Genomic DNA, 19,245 nt, shown 5'->3' with positions numbered 1-19,245 from the left:
ATTCAACAGCAAAGCTTATTCTGATCTACTGGACATTGCGTTTATTCTCCTGGATCAGTTAAACCAACACTGGCTGCCTCCTCATGGATATAAGGTGATGATGCATTTAAAGTTCATCCAGGCTGAACATGTGGAGCCCACAGACAAGCAGACAGTTGCTGTAAATTGGAGTGGGGCCATGAGCCCCCTAGTGGTACTGGCAGGCCATAGCAGCTCCTCTACGAATGGGAGTGTCTCTTGGGATTTCAAGGAACCAGTTCAGAAAAACAGACGTGAGTTTTTCCATCAGATATCGCAAATTGAGGAGATAAGAGCAGGTATTGGCAAACACTTAGTGATCATTTTAATATCAGTCAGCACACCATTATTTGATTAAGACTTTTTTTTATTACAAAATGTTACAAAACTAAGTAAAAATGCATCTAAATGTAATCATAATTTAAAATCGATAAATACAGATGTCCATGCCAGCCCCCAGGACAGTTTGGGAGTCGGAGGACACAGCTGCACTAATGCAAAACAAAGACAGAAACAAAGTGATCTGTTTGACCTTTGACCCTCGGAGGGGGTTTGATTCAGATGCTGTAGAGATGATGTCATCGTGAAACTGACTGTGCCACAGGTACCACTAACATAAATCAAGATTTTGACAGTGATCCAACAACAACTTTTCTTTGAACCTGTCGGTGAAGGTGAGATGATTTGTGCGATGGTTGCTTCACAGCGTATCGAGGGCAGAGGCTAGTTGGGCTTCTTGGTGAGTATAATCTGTTGAAATTATGTCCCGGCGAGGTTTGCGGCTAATTTTCCTGGCAGGAACCTGCAGGGGGAGAAGAGCGGAACGAGTTACAAGAGTGTATCGTCCACAGTCCAGTGTCATAAATCAATTGCGCACTTATTGCGGTAGTTATTGAAAAATGATCTGAAAATGCAACAACCGACCACAATATGATTAGGACAAACGAGGCAGCAGTCACAACATGCTAAAATCACATCATGTCATGTAGGGTTTCTCAATCTTGGGATTCCATGTGGAGCTTCCTAACCCTGAGGAGGATCTCTTTGGATCAAAACATCCACTTAACTTAATAAAGTTGGTGAGAGCTGAAAGCTAATACACGATGTGGGAGAGAGCTGATCATCCTCCGATGCAACTGACATTCACGTGTACAAGCGTGCAGAGGAAATCTCATTTGTTGAGATTCTTGGTATCAAAATTCCGATTCCAAGTAATTTACCGCACTGGTAAATCGCTGTTTGATATATTGTTAGGACAAAAATGCATAATCCTCGAATAAGAATGGCAACTTCAAAAGCTAAAATTAATTGATAGTTAAATTTTTTAACAGGACGCAATTGTAGTAGAAATCTAAGCCGCAACAGCCCGTGCTTGTCAAGAATTCATCAGCTTATTCAACTTCTCACGTCTAGGACAAATTCTTTTTGGTTAGTCTCCCAAAAAATTGGTGTGCGAACCAGCACAGAGCCTTTTTTCTGTATGTGGAGAAAGGTATTACTCTCGTTTTCCTCGTTTCTAATTATGTATGTTTGATAATTACACATGATGTTCTGAGTACGACCCCACACGGAGAAAGAAATGTCCACTGTGAGAGGCTAATGGTGTCTGTTTTTAACACCTGGAGGCGCTGAGTCTGTGGGAGTTGCAGCGTTAGCAATAGCCTGTTAGCTCACTCGTAGCCTGTTAGCTTATCTTTGCGAGTACACTGTCCAGCCTCTCTCCGTAAATTCACAGCAAGAATTCAACTACTCGAGGCAAATACTTGTCCATAAGCATGGAGGTTCCTACAGGGACGTGACTGGACTTCCAGCGTATTACAGGAAGTAACGAGTCCAAACCCGTGTGGAACCGAAACATAAAGGGTATATTCTGGCCTCTTCTGGCCCCCTTATTTCATCCTCGATTTGAAAAAAGGCATTCCAGCCCGTGTCTGGTTAAGATCCCCCACCCTCAAATCCCACTTTCATCTGATTCGTCATGTTGCAGAAGCCGGTTTGGAGGTCCGGACTTTTTCTCACAGGGATTATTTTCACAAATATTTGCTCCATTATTAGAAACTTTGTTACATTCAATATAAACATCGCGGCAATGTAAGATATAGATGGGACAGAAAATAAGTAAGAGCCTAATAGGTCCCTTTTAATGTCTTAACTATTTGAAAGCTCAAGAATTAGATTTTATCATTTAATTCGTTTTACTGCCGCAGCCAAAAAAAAAAGTTATTACATTAAAGGCACCATACTATCTTTTATAATTGTGTTTGTGTTAATACTGGCTTTAATTCAGTTAATTTGATTGAATTATGGACTGTCACATTCACATCCTGATATTTTTTTTTCCGTTATTCCAACTTTCCAGGGACACAAAGATCAAGTGGTGTTCTATTAAATATTGGACTTCCTCCCTTCTAAGTGCTATGTTTTCAACTGCGAGCAATCAAAGTTCATTTTGTGGTCACTCACATGTGCCCAGACGCTCCTCCAGAAAGCCAATCTGCTCACTGAGGGAGTCGATGCGGTCTAGTTGCTGGAAAGAGTGAGACAGTAAGGTGGTTTTCTCGGAGAAGCCCTCGTCCAACGACAGCGGGAAGATGCTGCTGAATGGCGCCAGTACCAACTGCAACTTCTGCAGGGAGGAAGGTGAGAAGGGTTATCTAAGAGGAGAACTATTCTCAGCTTGTAAACAAAAATCCCATATAGCATCATTATATTCATTCAACAACTAATTTATTCAATCCCTTTTTCCACTTAACACAGCCGGGATGCTAATAAAACCCATAGAAGCCACCCTGGAAGTCCGGTATTTAATAAAGTAATGACTTTCAGATGAAAAAGCATATAGAATTTCAAATATCACCAGCATTCAGGTGTTTTTGTTATGTGAGACCGGGAGGCATCGGAGTAGGTGGCTTTCATGCACACACACGTTTTTAACTCCAGTACCTTCTCCAGAAGCTCTACTCTGTTCCTCAGGTTCTGCACTTCCTCCGTCACGTTCTCCACCAACCTGAGACTTCCACCTGTAACAGAGGAAACACACCATGAGAAGAGGAGGAGGCTCACCAGCAGGCATTTCTGTCATCGCACAGGTGTAAACTCTGTATGTGCCCCCAAATGGACACAGAGTTTATATCTCCAAAAAAAATTCTTGCGTGCATCCTGAATGATTTATGGCCGCTGCAAAGTCTCCAAATGGGGGAATCGTGGATATGGGAACAGCAGAAAAACTGATACACAAGCTGAAAGAGAGGTTACTAGAAATAGACAGGCACTCATTCATCCCTCCTGTGAATGTACATGGGTTTCGGGAATGGGGAGGGGGGAGTCTGCCCCCACTCAAGGGGCATGTCCCTGGAGCAAGTGCGACCCAGATTTAGATGCAAAATTAGGAACCCACCCCCCCCACCCCCCCACCCCCCCGCACTCTATGGCTGCACTTTGGCAGACAGACAGAGTTGTTCAATCTCTCCCAGATGTGCTCCATTACTGAGACAAGAATGAGTTGAGAAACAGGGTGAGGTGAAAAGGAAAGGGGGGGGAGGGGGGGCTGGCGATGACCCCCAGCAGACTGGGTTGATGGAGCTGGAACGAGAACACAAGTGTTGGCCAAGAATGAAACATAAAAAAAGTATGTATGTGTGTGTGTGTTTTAGGGGAAACTGAAGAAAGAAATCCAGTCCAGCACTCCTCCACAGCAGCCTGGCAGGGTCAGAGCGATAGCCGACTTCTTTTATTTGATCAGAGCATTTAAACCCCGGTTTATGTTTGTGATCTCCATCAACATCCCTCTGACGTGGGCATGTGAACAGATACGGGAATGCGAGCAGAACCCATCTGCTGGCTTTGCACTTCTGCATCAAAGAGACGGGCTGTTAAAGCGGAACACAAATAAAACTCTGTCACTTTAACCAGGCGGGGAGATGATCTGACTCAGCAGTACTTTCAGAAGCCCGATCAATCCGTATCATGTGAAGTCATTTCAGCTGAGGAGTTTAACTCTGTGTGGAAACGCTGATAAATATGCAGGACGTCTGGAGCCGAGCCCAGGGACTCTATAACCGTCACACATACAGCAGTGACTCACAGAAATCCCCAAAGGGGTGCAGATTTTGCAAAAATCAGGAGAGGTTTCATGTTGCAAAGCTGCACTTACACAGGATAGTAAATAAAAAGGAATATCAAGGGGTCAGATTCCACACTTGTAGATCTGAAAAGGGGGGGGGGGTTGTATTATTTTGTTGCTAAGCTACAGGAAGGAAACAAAAATGCAGATATTCATGGTAAGAGTCCAAGTTTTTCAGAGAAGTAATGGAGTGTGAAGGACAAAAAATAGGTCTACATTAGCTTGGGAGCTCTATCCAGAGTGAGATATTTACTTTACTTATAGGTCTCATAGGAGCACACTCAGTTATTCTGAGTTCAACTGGTCCCAGACTCACCGTAGGAGGCCAGACTACAAGACATCTGTCTGGAGTCGGCACCAGTCGCAGTGCATTATTACTCACGGTACGAGTTGAGAGTGGCATAGCGCGTACCAAAAGTAATAATGGACCGTGAAGCTGGCTATGATCTTTTCTTCTGTTCTCCTTTGCTGCTGCAAAATTACACTGGATGAGGACACACACACACACACACTCCTTTGCAGCTCGCTTACCTGCATCATTGCGACCACCCACTGTTGAATGGCTGGTTGGGGTGTGAGGAAGAGGAGGAGGAGTAGGAGGGGGAAGGCTTTGACAGGCACGGCCATCCCCGGCGAGCTTGAAGCCGTCTCTACAAGCACACCGATAGCTGCCGGCTGTGTTCACACACTCCTGGGTGCACAGATGCTGCTCGCTGCACTCATCCACATCTGACAGACCGGAGACAGAAGATGTGTCGGTGTGAATAAACCTGCTGCACGGACTCGTGCACACGCAGGTGAAAAGCTTGTTCACCTGTTTGGCAGCGGTGGCCCATCCAGCCCAGCGGACAGGCACACAGGTTGGGTCGTAAGCAGGTTCCTCCGTTCACACAGGCTTGATCACACACCGCTGGAGGAGAAAGGAAAAGGTTGACTCTTTTGGAGAAGCCAAACCATGTTCCAGACTCTTGGAGCCTCCATCATCACATCTTAATGGCTACTATTCAAATACAATTGTGAAATATAACACTTAGAGAATTCTTTTACATCCCCAGTAATCCAAGTGTTTGTCCCCTAAATGAATAGACACTTTTTTATGACCAGCTGTTCATATTTAGCTGATGCTATGAGCTGATCATGATGATCATGATGGTACGTTGTTTCATTTTATTGAAAACTAAGGTTTTCAAGTATCTTTAGACGCTGCTTTATAGTCGACCTTATGTAACTTGAAATGTATCTGTGTAGGTTCTCATTCATCCAGGTCATCGTAGATCGAAGCGAAGTAAAATCTGGTCAACTGGACGTAAGTTTATCTTGAAGACGTTTCACCTCTCATCCGAGAGGCTTCTTCAGTTCTAGTGAAGAGTGTGGAAACTCCAGCTTATAAACCTATGTGGGAGTGGTCAGTGCTATTGTGGTGGAAACGACCCTCCCGAGACTCACCTGGCCTCCCCAAACGACAGTCGTTGTGCGGTGTCAGGGAGTTTCAGGGGTGGTCGTTAGGGAGTTTCACCGACCACTCAGATGCTAATGGGCTGTGCTGGCAGCAGCCGTTCCACATGGGTCTTTCAGCTGAGCTCTTTGGGGAAGTTTTGAAAGGACTTGGTTGTAAATAGGTGAAAGGAAATGTCGCAGTCCACCTCCTCTGTTCAAAGATGGTTTCTCTATCCTGACGTGGATGGCTTCTTTAACTCCTCTTTCAAACCATCTGTCCTCTCTGTCGAGGATTTGGACATGGTCGTCCTGGAAGGAGTGGCTTTCCTCCTTGAGGTGGAGGAAAACCGCTGAGTCCTGTCCTCCAGAGTTGGCTCTTCTATGTTGGGCCATGCGCTTGTTGAGGGGCTGTTTGGTTCCCCTATGTAGAGATCCGTGCAGGCCTCACTGCATCTGACAGCGTATGGCCCAACATAGAAGAGCCAACTCTGGAGGACAGGACTCAGCGGTTTTCCTCCACCTCAAGGAGGAAAGCCACTCCTTCCAGGACGACCATGTCCAAATCCTCGACAGAGAGGACAGATTGTTTGAAAGAGGAGTTAAAGAAGCCATCCACGTCAGGATAGAGAAACCATCTTTGAACAGAGGAGGTGGACTGCGACATTTCCTTTCACCTATTTACAACCAAGTCCTTTCAAACCTTTCAGAGCTCAGCTGAAAGACCCATGTGGAACGGCTGCTGCCAGCACAGCCCATTAGCATCTGAGTGGTCGGTGAAACTCCCTAACGACCACCCCTGAAACTCCCTGACACCGCACAACGACTGTCGTTTGGGGAGGCCAGGTGAGTCTCGGGAGGGTCGTTTCCACCACAAGAGCACTGACCACTCCCACATAGGTTTATAAGCTGGAGCTTCCACACTCTTCACTAGAACTGAAGAAGCCTCTCGGATGAGAGGTGAAACGTCTTCAAGATAAACTTACGTCCAGTTGACCAGATTTTACTTCGCTTCGATCTTGAAATGAGTCATTTCACCAAACTGTTGAAACTTTCACAAACCTGTAAACACAACTGGGAAAAGGCTACCATTAGCTTAGCTTAGCACAAAAACTGGAAGCAGAGGAAAAGCTAGCTTGACGGTTACAATATATATTTTTTTTAAATACACCTTCAAATACCTGTGAAATGTAGCCATGAACATGTGAGATTATATTTTCTTCAAAATCATGCAAAAGTCAATGTAATGACAATTTTTCGAGGGGATGTTGCGAGCTATCAGCTGTTAGCCAGGAAGTAGTCCAGCATGTAAAGTTTTTGTTCAAATTGTTCATACAGATGACATCAAATAAACTCTGACAAAACTATGTTAGTCAGATGCTGGTAGGTTAACCTTTTATTTCTTTACATACTCTTTGCTCCAGCTTTCAGTCTTCATGCTGAGCGAACAAAAGTTAAGGTTAGCCTAGCACTCTTTGCGCTAAGCTAGCCATAACCGGGGCTTCGTTTTCAGACAAAAAGCAGATACTTAGTCAGTCAGAAGGAAACTGTGTTTATTACTTCAGAACACAACAACATCACATGTTGTTCCAGGTTACCTTGGTTGCAGTTTGGAGAGTGAAATCGCCGCCAACCAGGGCAACATTCCGGGTAGGAATGTGAAGGAGGCAACACCTTGCTCACCTGCCGATACGCCACTGAATACACAGTTCTAGGGAGATAAAACAGACAGTCACAGTTAGCGGTTCCTGTTTATTTTTAATGCTGTCACTGCTCTCGTGTGAGCTCGTTCAGTCTTTCCCATGATCTTTCAAACTGTGAACATGCTGGTGGGAGAGAAGGAATTTAATAGAATATTTCAACCGCAGATTTCCAGCAGTGTTTCTGACAAATCTCATATGAGAGGGAAGAAGATGCAAAGCCAGAACCGCCCGCTGAGAGTCGGATGTGTTTGGGTTTGCAAGGAGACGTAGAAAGTGATGAACTTGAAATCTGAGTGACGAGAGGAGAATAATGCGGGCCCACTTGCGTGATTACACTTCAGAAGATGCCACCGCAAAAAAAACACATTTAAGGTGGCAAAACAGGAGTTAAAAAACAAAAGATGAAAAGGAGGGAACGTACGGGGGAGCGAGCATCAGAGCTGGAGAGAGACTGAAAGTGCATAAGTATGGAGGGAGAGTCCAAAATAAACACGAGCACAGTCTGTGTGGGCAGGCACTTGATTTCCCGTAGTTACTCGATATTTAGATTCCAGCTAAATGTGTGCCAGTATGACCTAGTTCTGTGTGAAACGCATACTTGTGTATGTGGGAGAGGGTCTATTTATGATAGCACTGCTAACCGTATGAAACATGTCAAACACTTTTCACCCAACAACATCAAATTAGAGTTCTGCCTTCCTCCACGCGCCAGATTCGCCCAACAGACGCCACGTTTTTGAGGAAGTGTTGGTGTGTCTTACTTGTATGTGCTGCAGAGGCGATGCCCCTGACACAGGGTGATGTAGGGCCTGTGCAACGGCTGGACATACGACTCTGTTGCCATGACAACACCGTGACGGAGGTCTCTGCCACACACCCTCCTCCTTGCGAAGAAAAACAAAAAAAACAAAAAAGGTGGTGGGGAGCATGAGATCAAACATGAAAACTGACCTGAAACCCAAACTCCGGGCTACAAATAGCGACGGAAACAGTGCCGGTTCTGGATGAGAGTCTTCGCTGCTGGACAAGTCTGAAGTGTCTCCCGTCTGATCCACAATGCTCGAAAAAGTCCAGCTTTCTGTTTCTGTTTGTCACCAAACGTTGGCGTGCAGCCTAATTGCTGCTGACTTGTGTAATCACTCCTGAACGTGTCAGAGTTAAGAGCTGACCTCTTCAGCTCCACTCGACCTCTCATTTGGCGTTCGTGTTTATTTTGGTCTCTGTGCAAATCGAGTGAGATGACAAGACGAGCCTGCAGAACCCCTACGGAGTCCTGGAATGGCAAGACAGAGATCTTTTTTTTTTTGTGCGTGTGGCCAAAAGATATGACTTTTTGACTCAATTGAGGCCAAAAGATTTAAAATTCACTTTTATTAAAACCTATAATTTAGTTATCTGGAGGCCATAGATTATAACTTGTTGCCTCAGTGTCATAAATTTGTGGTTTCGTAATAAAAATTGTTCCCTCGATCTAATTATTTTGAGGCCAAAATGCATGACTTGTTACCAACATTTCATTAATTATTGGCCGTGAGCTATAACGTGTTCCCTTTATGTATTAGTTGTTTTGAAGCCACAAGATATGCTTTGCTATCTCCATGATACATGTGTTCCCTCAACATGATTAATTTTGTAGCCACAAGTTATAACTTGTCCTCTCAAATTAGTTATTTCGAGGCGACAAGCCAGAACTTGTTCCTGCAACTTATCAAAAGTGTTGGATTGGATTGCTGTGGGTGCATTTTGTATTTTGCAAATAAATTAACAGCGTTGGAACAAGTTAGATCTTGCGGCCGCTCCAGGGCTCCGTACTCCCTGGTGCTGGTCTAACGGACTCAGACAGGAGGGTAGAGCTTCAGTCCTGGGAGAGTGCAGCCTTAAATGTTGAAATGTCACTTCACCAATTTGTATACATTTGGAGTTGGAGAGTGGTTAAGAGGCCGCTAAGGCCGATGAAGTGGAGATGTGTCGCTGGAAGTCACTGGCGGACCAAGTGACAGGCCATGATGAAAACAGGAAGAGTATTAAGTGAGCAGTTACCCATGGTGAGCGAAGAACTGGGGAGTGCCCGTCACATGAAGGATGAAGAGGGAGGAGGAAAGAAGCAGCATTTGGTACATTTTCTTCCTCTTTCCCACGTTCCCTCTCTCAGTCTCTCACACTCTTCTCTGTGCCAGTCAGAGGGAAGAGGAGAGGAGGATGAAGGGGAGGAGGGGTCGTGGATCGCAGCCAAAGTCTCCAAAGCGTTTTCCTCCGGGAGGATGACTCCGGCTACCTGCACAGAGAGAAAACAGATTTGTACGGTCTATTAAAAGAACATCCGTCTTCGCCAAGTGTCTCCTGTAAGGCTAAGCGATGAAATGAGGCGAACAAAGGGACGAGTTCCAAAACATTCCACAGGAACATGAACGGCATAAAGTTCATTCCTCCGCAGCCACAGGTCAAAACTAATTACCTTTGAAGAGACAGACCATAAGAGGGACGAGCTATTCCCCAGCAGTGTCAGCTGTGCCAGGTCTGCGAGCAGACCGAAGCGTTAGCGCACGTGAAACATGGAAAACCACCAAGATGCTCCGCCAGTCATTGTTAGCTTTTGATGGGGGCGTTCGAGGTAAGAGAAAGTGCAGACGTGATACTCTTGAACCCCCTAACGAAAGAGCTGGAAGTTGTCACACCATTGAGAAACAGAAAACCGGCACATTTGAGCGGAACAACACGGTTCTATAAAAAGATGTGTGATCACGGAGGTCGAACACCAACACAGAGGGGGATAAACTATAGCCTCTCCTTAATTAAAATGTCAGAAACCAGTTGAATTACATTGTTTTTCCAGGAATTTCTAGCATTTTTCTTTTTTATTCTAGACTGAGTCCAGCTGTGGGGGTGTGCGTGTGTGTGTGTGTGATGATGTAGCATTTTTAAAATACTCTTAATCTTCTCTTCTAGTATTTCTTTTGGCCGGCAATGAAGACTCGCCGATGTCCTGTTCGTGTGAGTTTGCTCTGGCTATAGATTTATATTCATGTGCTAACCTCAGGGGTCGACATTTACTGTCCACCAGAAGTTAATGTTTCCCTTAACTTAAAGCTTTTTTGGACCCCAGCAGTGGACAGATGTTTAATCATTGTGTTCGCCCTGCAGTGCAGTCAGCGTGATGACCACAGGGCCTGGCGAGCTGGAACCGGACCGGTTTTAGTGGTTCTCACCTTCACTGCGAACCCACATGAGCACTGATGCATTGCACGCTCTTACACCAGGGAAATGACGCAGCAAGGCCTCGCAATCGTTTTTCATGGTATTGTTTTGATAGTCCAGCCCCTGGTATCGATATCGTATCACAGTATGTCGTGAGCAGACCCGTGTAAGCCATGGCAGCTATATTTCACGCTCAGTAGTGGAGTACATCGTTCTAATGGATTGGAATGGACGTTCTGAACCACATGAAATGGAGGATGAGATTAAATTTGGCAGGAAAACTACAGAAAGTGCTTTGGCCCTTCGAGAAATCTGGTTGTCTAACAAAAACCTGAACTGGAAAACGTCCCTTGTCAGCACCTGGGCCTGACTTCGACATCTGTTGAGTTCTGGTGGAAGTTGAAGGCTGAACTCTCACTGACCTGCACCTGCTTGGACTCCACCAAAAAGTGTTTGGGAGAAATATTCACGTATCCCTTCACACCATATTAGATTATTACATTCTGTAGAGGATTAGAAGAAAGATGGTGTAGGGCCAAAGAGCAAGACGCTCAGCTTGGAGCCTCCCCTGGTTCAAGCGCTAGCCTGAAGACCAGACCCTGGACCCATGGGAAACGTCTGTGCCGGGTGTGATCACAGGTTTTGGGGATGCCCTCAGTCCTCCTGGAGGTGATGCTAAGCCTCGCTTGACAGCTTGCATGTCTCTCTGATCCCCTGCTGGCTCTGCGCCCGGAGACAGGACACGCACATTTACAAGCCTGTATTCATTCATAAATCACAGTGTGACTTCCGACACTTAAGTCAGTGTGTGTGTGTGTGTGTGTGTGTGTGTGTGTGTGTGTGAGAGAGAGAGCGACCATCACGCATCATCAGGTTGGTAAGGAGGAAGGTGCTGCAGGGCCTGTACTGAGGGTTCATAGGGGCGTGGCAGCGCCGTCTCACCACATCATTACCTGATAAGAACGAAGGGTAGCTCTTTTATAAACATATAAGAAACTTGTGCTAATTTTGGGGGGGAAAAAATTAAATATGATGTATTATTTTTACACAGGGGATACATTTACAATGAGATGGTACTTTTACCCACTTCAGTAGACTTCTCAGGAATCGGTACTTTCATTAACCATCTAATTTTTGACAACTTTTTACTTTCGCTCCAGATATTTTAATACAGACATCTGTACTTTCTACTCCTTACGTTTTTATAAAAAAAAAAGTCTTGTTACTATATGTTTCATGCACGACAGACGAAAATGACATCATAGGAGAGAGACGAGTCTGGTTTGAGCTGGTAAAACCTGCCTCCCTCTCCAACATGGATGCTGCTCGTGCACGTACACGCCGGCCAGGAGAAGATGTACACTACAATATTATCCATAAGGTGAAAAAGACTGAATACTTTTGGTATTTTGAGAACATTTAAAATCATATAAATCTTTATTTTTTTTAACAAGAGGTTATACTTTTACTTCTATAACGAGTCTTTCTTTGTACATAAGTATTTGTTCTTGGAGTGTGGATGCCATCGCTTGGCCAACTATCTTCACACAAAAATTAATTGTAAAAATTGAATTTTTTTTAACATTCAGCTGAATAGATTACATTACAAAAAACAGCATTTTCAAATCAAATTATATCATAAAAAGCATGTTTGTAACTCAGGTGAACTACCGCGCAGCACAGGAATCCAACGTGTTCTCAGTAACGAGACACATCTCACATTGACCATGAGAGGGCGCTGTTTTACACGTCTCTGCATGTCTGACCACTGCCGTCAGAGCGACATCCTTTACACACACACACACACACACACACACACACACACACACACACACACACACACACACACACACACACACACACCATCTGCTAGAGACCCTAACACATTCAACTACAAGGAAATAAAAAAAACAAAAGTGAAAGCCAGCGGAGATGCGGGACGCATCCGCACAAATTCTGAACACGCATGAACACTAGAAATAATCACCTTCTTTTTTTCTTTTTTCTCTCTCTCCCCCTCTCTCTCTCTCTTTCTCTCTCTCAGCTCAATCCCCCCCTAAAAGACGCTCCTGCTACAGGAAAAACCTCCGAGTCTCCGACGCGCAGCCACGTCTCCTCGTATTCCGCTGGATTTTAAAAAAGTTAAAAAAAAAAAAAAAGTCCAGTGATGAAAGTCCGCTACTAGTCAGGTTCCTTCTGGACGCAGACTGTCAGAGAGCATGGGGGGGTGATGGGAGGACCTCCTCCCACTCCTCCAGCTGGGTGTCCCGCAGCTCCCACTGCCTGCGCGGGGCTGTTGGGGGGGGGGGGGGGGGGACCCTGCTGTGACGTCATTGTAGCTACAGGCAACATACTCCCTTTTATTTTTTTTAATTCATAAATAAAACCCTTTTTAATGGAGCCGCAATTAATCAAAGGAGACGCGCTGGGGAGTCCGAATGTGAACGGAGCATCCCTCCTGCAGCAGGACAGACATAAATGACTCCTTGCACTTGTTATATCGTTTCATCTCTTTTAGTTTTACACGAAAGCCGTTATTCGTCATCATTTTCCTCAGATAAGTTCAGCCAACACCCTTGATCATTTCCCTCTCAAGCTGGTGGGTTTTTCCAATGCTTTACTGAGCTACACTGACGATTAAAGTGCCTTCATATACATAAAAATATGTATTCATTGCTCCCTTTACTGTAAAAAGGAAATGGAGCGGAGTGGAGCTCAGAGACCTTTTTGTCTTTTCTGCTGTCGATTCTAAACATATTCATTGTTCAGTCTAAGATAAAGCATTAAAAAAAACTATTCCTTTCAGATATCAATCACATGAAAAATGTAAAAAAATACAAATACAATTTGCCTCTAGTCATTTCTGCCTGCAGCAATGATCCTTTTCTTCTGGATCTGGCAAATCAGGTCATTACTTCCAGCCAAAAATGAAGGTTAAATACGATATTAGGGTAAAAAAAAAAAAAAGAAGAGTAACCTGCAGTTTTTCTGCGTTTTTTCTGCAGTTTTTCTGTCTGTTTGTACTTTTTCAGATGAACGGAGACGAGCCTCAGCCTCCGTTACAACAGATGTGAATGATGTCCCCCGGGATGTCAGGATAAAACTGTGAGAAGGTGCTGTTTTCCACCATCGAGCTCTGATGGAGTCGCGTTACCAGATCTGCTTCACACACGCAGGTCAGACCTGAGAGCAGGTTCAGGACTGGACAAGTCACAGCTGGATGAGATCCGGCAAAACCACAATGAGAGCCGGCACAATTTAGTCTGTCCTGGGCCGCTTTTGGTCCTTTTGGCTCGGTCACGGCACTGACGTGGCCCAAATATTCATATATTTATCTATATATCCATATATTTATATTCCATATATACCCATTACACGGATATGAAAATCAAATATACCATAATTACATTCTCCCACCCTGATAATGTATTTTATTGCTCTACACAATATTTCAGTGTCACACTTTCGTACCATGACCTAAACTCCTGCAAAGACCCATTCACAGGCCTGCCTACAGCTCCAGCTGATCCAGAACGCTGCTGCCAGCATCAGAACAGGGACCAGTGAGGCCCAGCATGACCCGGTTCATCAGTCACACCAGGTTCTCCTAGAACCAAGCCCAAAATACAACATTTTGCACATAAAATCAAGATTTTTTTCTACCCCCCCCCCCCTCCCCCCGTGCGCAGCAGTTCAGCACTTTAGTGGACTTTGTAGGGAAATGTGGCACATTCATGTGCAATTTTTCAGACTATTCTTCATTCAATTTTGCTCCCATCCGCTCAGACGATCCTCGTCTCGTCTCGGCGAGTATCGCGATGCTTGTAAAACTTTTTCCCCCCCAAATATCAACTCTGACTCTCAGACGCCAAAACTGACAACAACAAAAACGTTAATTTTCTCAGTGCACGAACATGAACGAGCAAATGCAGAAAACTCACCCTGGTAACGTTGAAGGGGGGTGGGTGTGTGTGTTTGTGGAGGGGGGGGGGGCTGTCATCGGGTGCGTGGGCGCGCGCACGCAGAGCGGCGGCGGCGGTCGTGAGCGCGAGCCGCTGGAGGAGCCGCTGTCTGGAGGGTTCTTCCATCACGGTGGTGACGGTCTTTCACAGCTTGAGGTTCGAAGTAGATTTATATGAAAATGAAATTCAAAAAAACCCTGCGGCCGATTCGCGGTGCTCCCCGTGAGTCGAGCGGCGACAAATGAAATGTCTTTGGGCGTATTTCAGTTGCTTTTTATGCTGAGCTTCCTGTGGAACGCAGGAATTGGACGGACAATCCCAAACCGGAATTCCTGTGAGTGTTCGGCGCTGATAAAACCCCTCTCCTGCACAAACACTCCTCATCCTGCTCAAACCGCTTCACGAATCTGATTTTGAAGCATTTTTCTGTCCCCATTGTGGAGCAGACATCTTGCAGGGGGGGGGGGGGGGGGGGCATGGGGGCATGGGGGGGGGGGGTCCCTCCTCGTCGTGGCCCTCTGCTGCCTCTGCAGTCTCGAGGAAAACACGGGAACCGTCAGTACAGGAGGATTATTGGTACTGAACAAATCACACAGGTCGCTCAGATAGAGGAACACATGTACTTTTGTGTAAAGGTACTTCAAGATAACGTAATATACAAATACATTTATATACTTTTACTGATTGACAGTTAAATACTCTTATTTGTAGGCTGCAATTTGCTGTGCTGTTAGGATGCCTCTGATATTCTGGGGGACAAAACATTAGGAGCAACCAGGGCACGCCAACGGCGCCACAAACCGGAGCCACTTTAGGAATAAATCCAGGCTTTCCTCAAACAGACAAGTGTTAAAAAAAAGGGAAGATTTTAATCCCACCGTTTACTGCAGAGTTGCTGGATTCCCCTGCATTAGTTTTAATCTCACTGTTCCTAACAAAGTGACCACACTGGCGAGTGAGGGCCCGTGTTTACCACGCTCGCTGTGAGATTAAATCTGTTAAATTGCAGCTTGTTAAATGCAAACTGCTGCACGATAAGGAAGGAGTTTCTCTTCCCTTTTCTGCTTACGCGACGCAAAGTGAAGCACATAAATCTCCCAGTGGTGAGACACAGACACCTCTCTGGCATGAATTACAGTCTTTTTCTGCAATAACAGAGTTTGCTGGCTTGAGGCCATTTTTGAGTGCCCCCCCCCCCCCCAAAAAAAGAGTGCTTTCTTAAACTATATTGCGATCTGGAAGGTCACTGACACGTCTTCTCTCATTGAGAACTTCTGATGATCTGAAACAACCTTTATCACTCATGTTTTCTCGAGTGGGCAGCGTTCCGATTGCTTCTATCTGGAGAAATGAGAGACGCTCTGCATCTTTTGTTCATCGCAAAAAAGAAAAATATCGGCAAGTCGAGCTGAAAGCGGCTTCAGCCGTCCGAGCTGAAGTCAGATCGAGCGGGCAAATTCTGAAAGTTACAGTCTTTTCAAGTGCTAAATTGTCCTGGTCGTGTTTCCACTGATGGTGTTTCCTTGCAGACTGGATGACAACAGACGGGACAGAATTCCTCCTGAATGCGGAAAACAAAAACAAACAAACCCACCGGTGTGATGTGCTGAGCGTGTCGTCCGGTATTTGACGGCAAAGTTGAGAATTTAGCACAAAGTTGGACTTCAAATGTCATTGGTGCTTTTAACTGCAACCTTGAAAAAAAATTAGAATGTATCATTGAACAAAAAAAATAAAAATTCAAATGTTATGGAGACTTATGCAAGATTTCAACCCAAAAACTGAAACCAACTCAAATAAGTGTCTGTTCAGGCAGAGCCAACCATGCATGTTTAGCTGGAAGCTAATCGCTACTGACGGCTGGCAACAGTGAAACTTCTCAAATTTGTCCGTCGACCAGCTCTCAAACCCGGTACAGGTTAACAGTCCAGGATAACCCACATCTTATTTATCCAGTCGCACGCTCACTGATCCACAGACACTCATTAACCTTCCAGTTCGACGCTCGTTCGCGATGCGCCGAGCGGAATTAGCTGGCGCCTTCAAAGTTGTTGTTTTTTTTTAGTTTTTAGCTCAAATTAAAGTGTTCATGCATGCAGCAAAGAAAAAAAGACAAGACTCCTATTTTAATGACTGAAACAATTTTCGGGCCAAGTACTGAGATTTGCTCGTGTGGGGAGTTTTTGGGGAATCTGATGCGAGGCCTGAAAGCTCTTCGGCGGCGGCAGGTTGACAGGCTGCTCCTCCTCCGACGCTCAGCTTGACTGAGATTAATCCGACAACCGGCCCTCTCTCGTCATTCCAAGTATGTGCGAAGCAGGACCACGTACTCGTAAACCTAAATGTGCATGCAAGCTTGCACACACACAAGCTTTTTGTTGTTGTGTGTGTGTGTGTGTGGGGGGGGGGGGTTAACGGTTTGGTGGCTGGGCCCTGTGGGACATGAACCTGAACAGAGGATGAACTGCTTCTCTACTTAAATCTAGGATATAATTTGTCAGATTTTTCACCTGTGTTTGTTTCTTTGTTATGCAGTAATTATGTTGAGCAGTATTTAGTGTTTGGTCTTTTTTGTTGATGAATTAAATGTGTCATATGACCCCCCCTGGACACAAAGAACCATTTTCTCAGCAATAACAAAGAGGCCTACGTGCTGAGGTACCATGGGAACGCTTCGAGGTCGCAGGTGACAACGCAGCAACACACGCAGCAACACACACCTTCAAGGCTGCTGGCTCCAAGGGGGGTGCATTAGACTATACGATGCAAAAATCTGGGTTGCTTGCTTGTGAGTGTGTGTGTGTGTGAGAGAGAGAGAGAGACCAGAGTGGGCGGGTCTCTCTTTTAAAGGAACTCTTTTCATTCTTTGAAATCAAAACTTGGCCGACACAAGCAACATTTAGCAGTCAGTGTTCCATATTTGTCCCAAAGAAGATGCAGGAGGGGGGGAAAAAAACGAAGCGTAGCAGCACTTCCTCTTTGAGAGGAAACAGGAAAAGGCTGAGGGAGTGAGATTCTGGAGCCTGCTCCCTTGGAACAATAAAAATCTCACTTTGACAGGAAACGGATCTGCGTCAAAGAGTGCCTGACAGATTTTGGTAAAGGGCAGTAGCAGTGACCCTGGATAGGGCATGAACAAGAGGACAGCTGTGCCCAACAATCACTCCAAAAAGCCCAAATCTTAACATGCACGTGATGCACTTTTATCATCTTTACACACACAAGAGGAGGAACCTCCACACCTTTACCATGGATGCAGAACAACGGCGAGTAACTGCAGAAATAATGGGCATTCTTCCTGAGAGCATAACACAGATACTCCGCTCTGATATGCGTCAGATGTTTGTGTCTGAAAGCTTTCATTGCTCGTTTCTCTTTGTTACGAGCACACGTATGTGTGTGTGTGTGTGTGTGTCCATGTGCGCGCACGTGTGTGTTGATGGAACTTAAGCTGGCAGAACACTTGGAGAAACCCAGAACACAAAGCTACTACAAGTACAGGAAGAGTGTGCAGACAACTCATATCTCGTGTGTTAAATGAAAATCTACAATTAAACCATCCTATACACGCAGGCCACTAATTCATTACCTCCTACGACTGAATATTTGCATCGTCAGTTAATCTGCAGATTATTTTCAACTGTTTAACTGTAAAATGTCAAGAAAATGTAAAAAAAAAAAAAAAAAAACGCTCATCACAGTCCCCCCTGAACCTGGAATGACGTGTTCAACCTGTTTCTTAGAGCCGTTCAAAACCCCGAAGACTCTAAACCGTCTGTCATAAATGACCAACCCCCCACCTCCCACCCCCCCCCCCCCAAAAAAAAACAAGCACAAATTCTTAAATTTAAGAGTCTGGAACCAGCAAATGTTTGACATTTCTGAGCAGAATGTTTGAAACACCTTTAAGTACAATGCAGTGCAGTATAACATCCCCACCCTCCACGATTTTTACTACAAAACACAATGTAGCTTTATTATACGAGCTTTAACCATGTCAGGAGTGTTGCTTTGGGTTGTGTCAGATTGCACAGCTGAACCTAATGTAGCGGCCAGTGAGTGCACGTAGGGATGTATTCCTACAAATGTAACATTTTCTTAGAAATAAAGGAATTCGCTCAAAAATCCTCCCACGCCGCGGTGTGTTTGAAGAGACCGACAAAAACAGAATCCACGACTCAAGACTCGGATTTGAAGAGCTGTCGTGGTCCATGTTCCAGCCCTCCACCAAGTCTCATGAAAATCAGCCTGGTGGTGTTTATGTAATCCCACTCTACAGAAACATGACCTCCTTGGCAGTTCAAGGTAATTAACAGAAGAAAACCATGGTAAATGTCGGAGTGTGTCCAATGCTCTTTGCTCCGGATTCTACAAGGCTGGAGAAATATATCTGTACATACTGAGTTATTGTGGTTTTATCTGAAATTGTGTTCAGTGTCTTACTGGATTTGTAAAAACATCCTTGAGGGACTTGAAAGGAAATAAATTTGAATTATTAATGTTGTTGTTATTGAAATCTCCAGTGTAGGCGTTCAGTCGGTTTGATATCTGGTCCCTGTGACAGCCGTAGCACATAATTCACTTGTGTGATAGTGTTGTGAAGCAGCATGTTTGACACTCGCTCCGTTCTGGCCGGCGTTGTACGGTTATTATTTAGTGAGCAGAGTGAATAGTGTTCCTGATCTGCAGCTTTAAGAGATGTGATACTTCACTTTCAAGGCACTGCTGTCGTGAGAGGTGAAGCCGGAATTAATGCTGTGTGATTGTAATTGTGGCTTGGTGTAGAAGAGCCAGACGTGGGAACGATGAT

At 45.0% G+C, this 19,245-nt stretch overlaps 1 protein-coding gene across 2 annotated transcripts; it reads right to left on the bottom strand.

The window, feature by feature from the left end:
- Positions 1-345: 345 nt before the first annotated feature.
- Positions 346-14,688, bottom strand: egfl7 (EGF-like-domain, multiple 7). 2 transcript variants are annotated; one of them, XM_086187943.1, is made up of 9 exons: positions 14,415-14,688; positions 9,319-9,553; positions 8,040-8,162; positions 7,174-7,286; positions 4,956-5,051; positions 4,673-4,870; positions 2,962-3,038; positions 2,482-2,644; positions 346-820 (listed from the first exon to the last, which is right to left on the bottom strand). In XM_086187943.1, the coding sequence occupies exons 2-9, from the start codon at positions 9,396-9,398 to the stop codon at positions 801-803; spliced, it is 870 nt and encodes a 289-aa protein (XP_086044069.1). In that variant the 5' UTR covers positions 9,399-9,553; positions 14,415-14,688; the 3' UTR covers positions 346-800. The 2 variants fall into 2 exon arrangements, with proteins under 2 accessions (XP_086044069.1, XP_086044070.1); XM_086187944.1 differs by lacking the exon at positions 14,415-14,688 and adding an exon at positions 12,461-12,655.
- Positions 14,689-19,245: the final 4,557 nt, after the last annotated feature.

This window comes from Aulostomus chinensis, chromosome 19 (genome assembly GCF_037954235.1).
Source record: "Aulostomus chinensis isolate RoL2024-O1b breed Wild chromosome 19, RoL_Achi_v1.0, whole genome shotgun sequence".
Taxonomy (NCBI): Eukaryota; Metazoa; Chordata; class Actinopteri; order Syngnathiformes; family Aulostomidae; genus Aulostomus; species Aulostomus chinensis.
This window is presented reverse-complemented; position numbering and strand designations above follow the sequence as displayed.

Excerpts from the sequence above, each read along its gene's own strand:
- egfl7 (XM_086187943.1), bottom strand. The coding sequence starts at position 9,398 with ATGTACCAAATGCTGCTTCTTTCCTCCTCCCTCTTCATCCTTCATGTG. Across the intron at positions 2,645-2,961 it reads GAGTAGAGCTTCTGGAGAAG|AAGTTGCAGTTGGTACTGGC; the intron begins GTACTGGAGTTA and ends TCCTCCCTGCAG. Across the intron at positions 821-2,481 it reads GGAGGAGCGTCTGGGCACAT|GTTCCTGCCAGGAAAATTAG; the intron begins GTGAGTGACCAC and ends CTCCCCCTGCAG.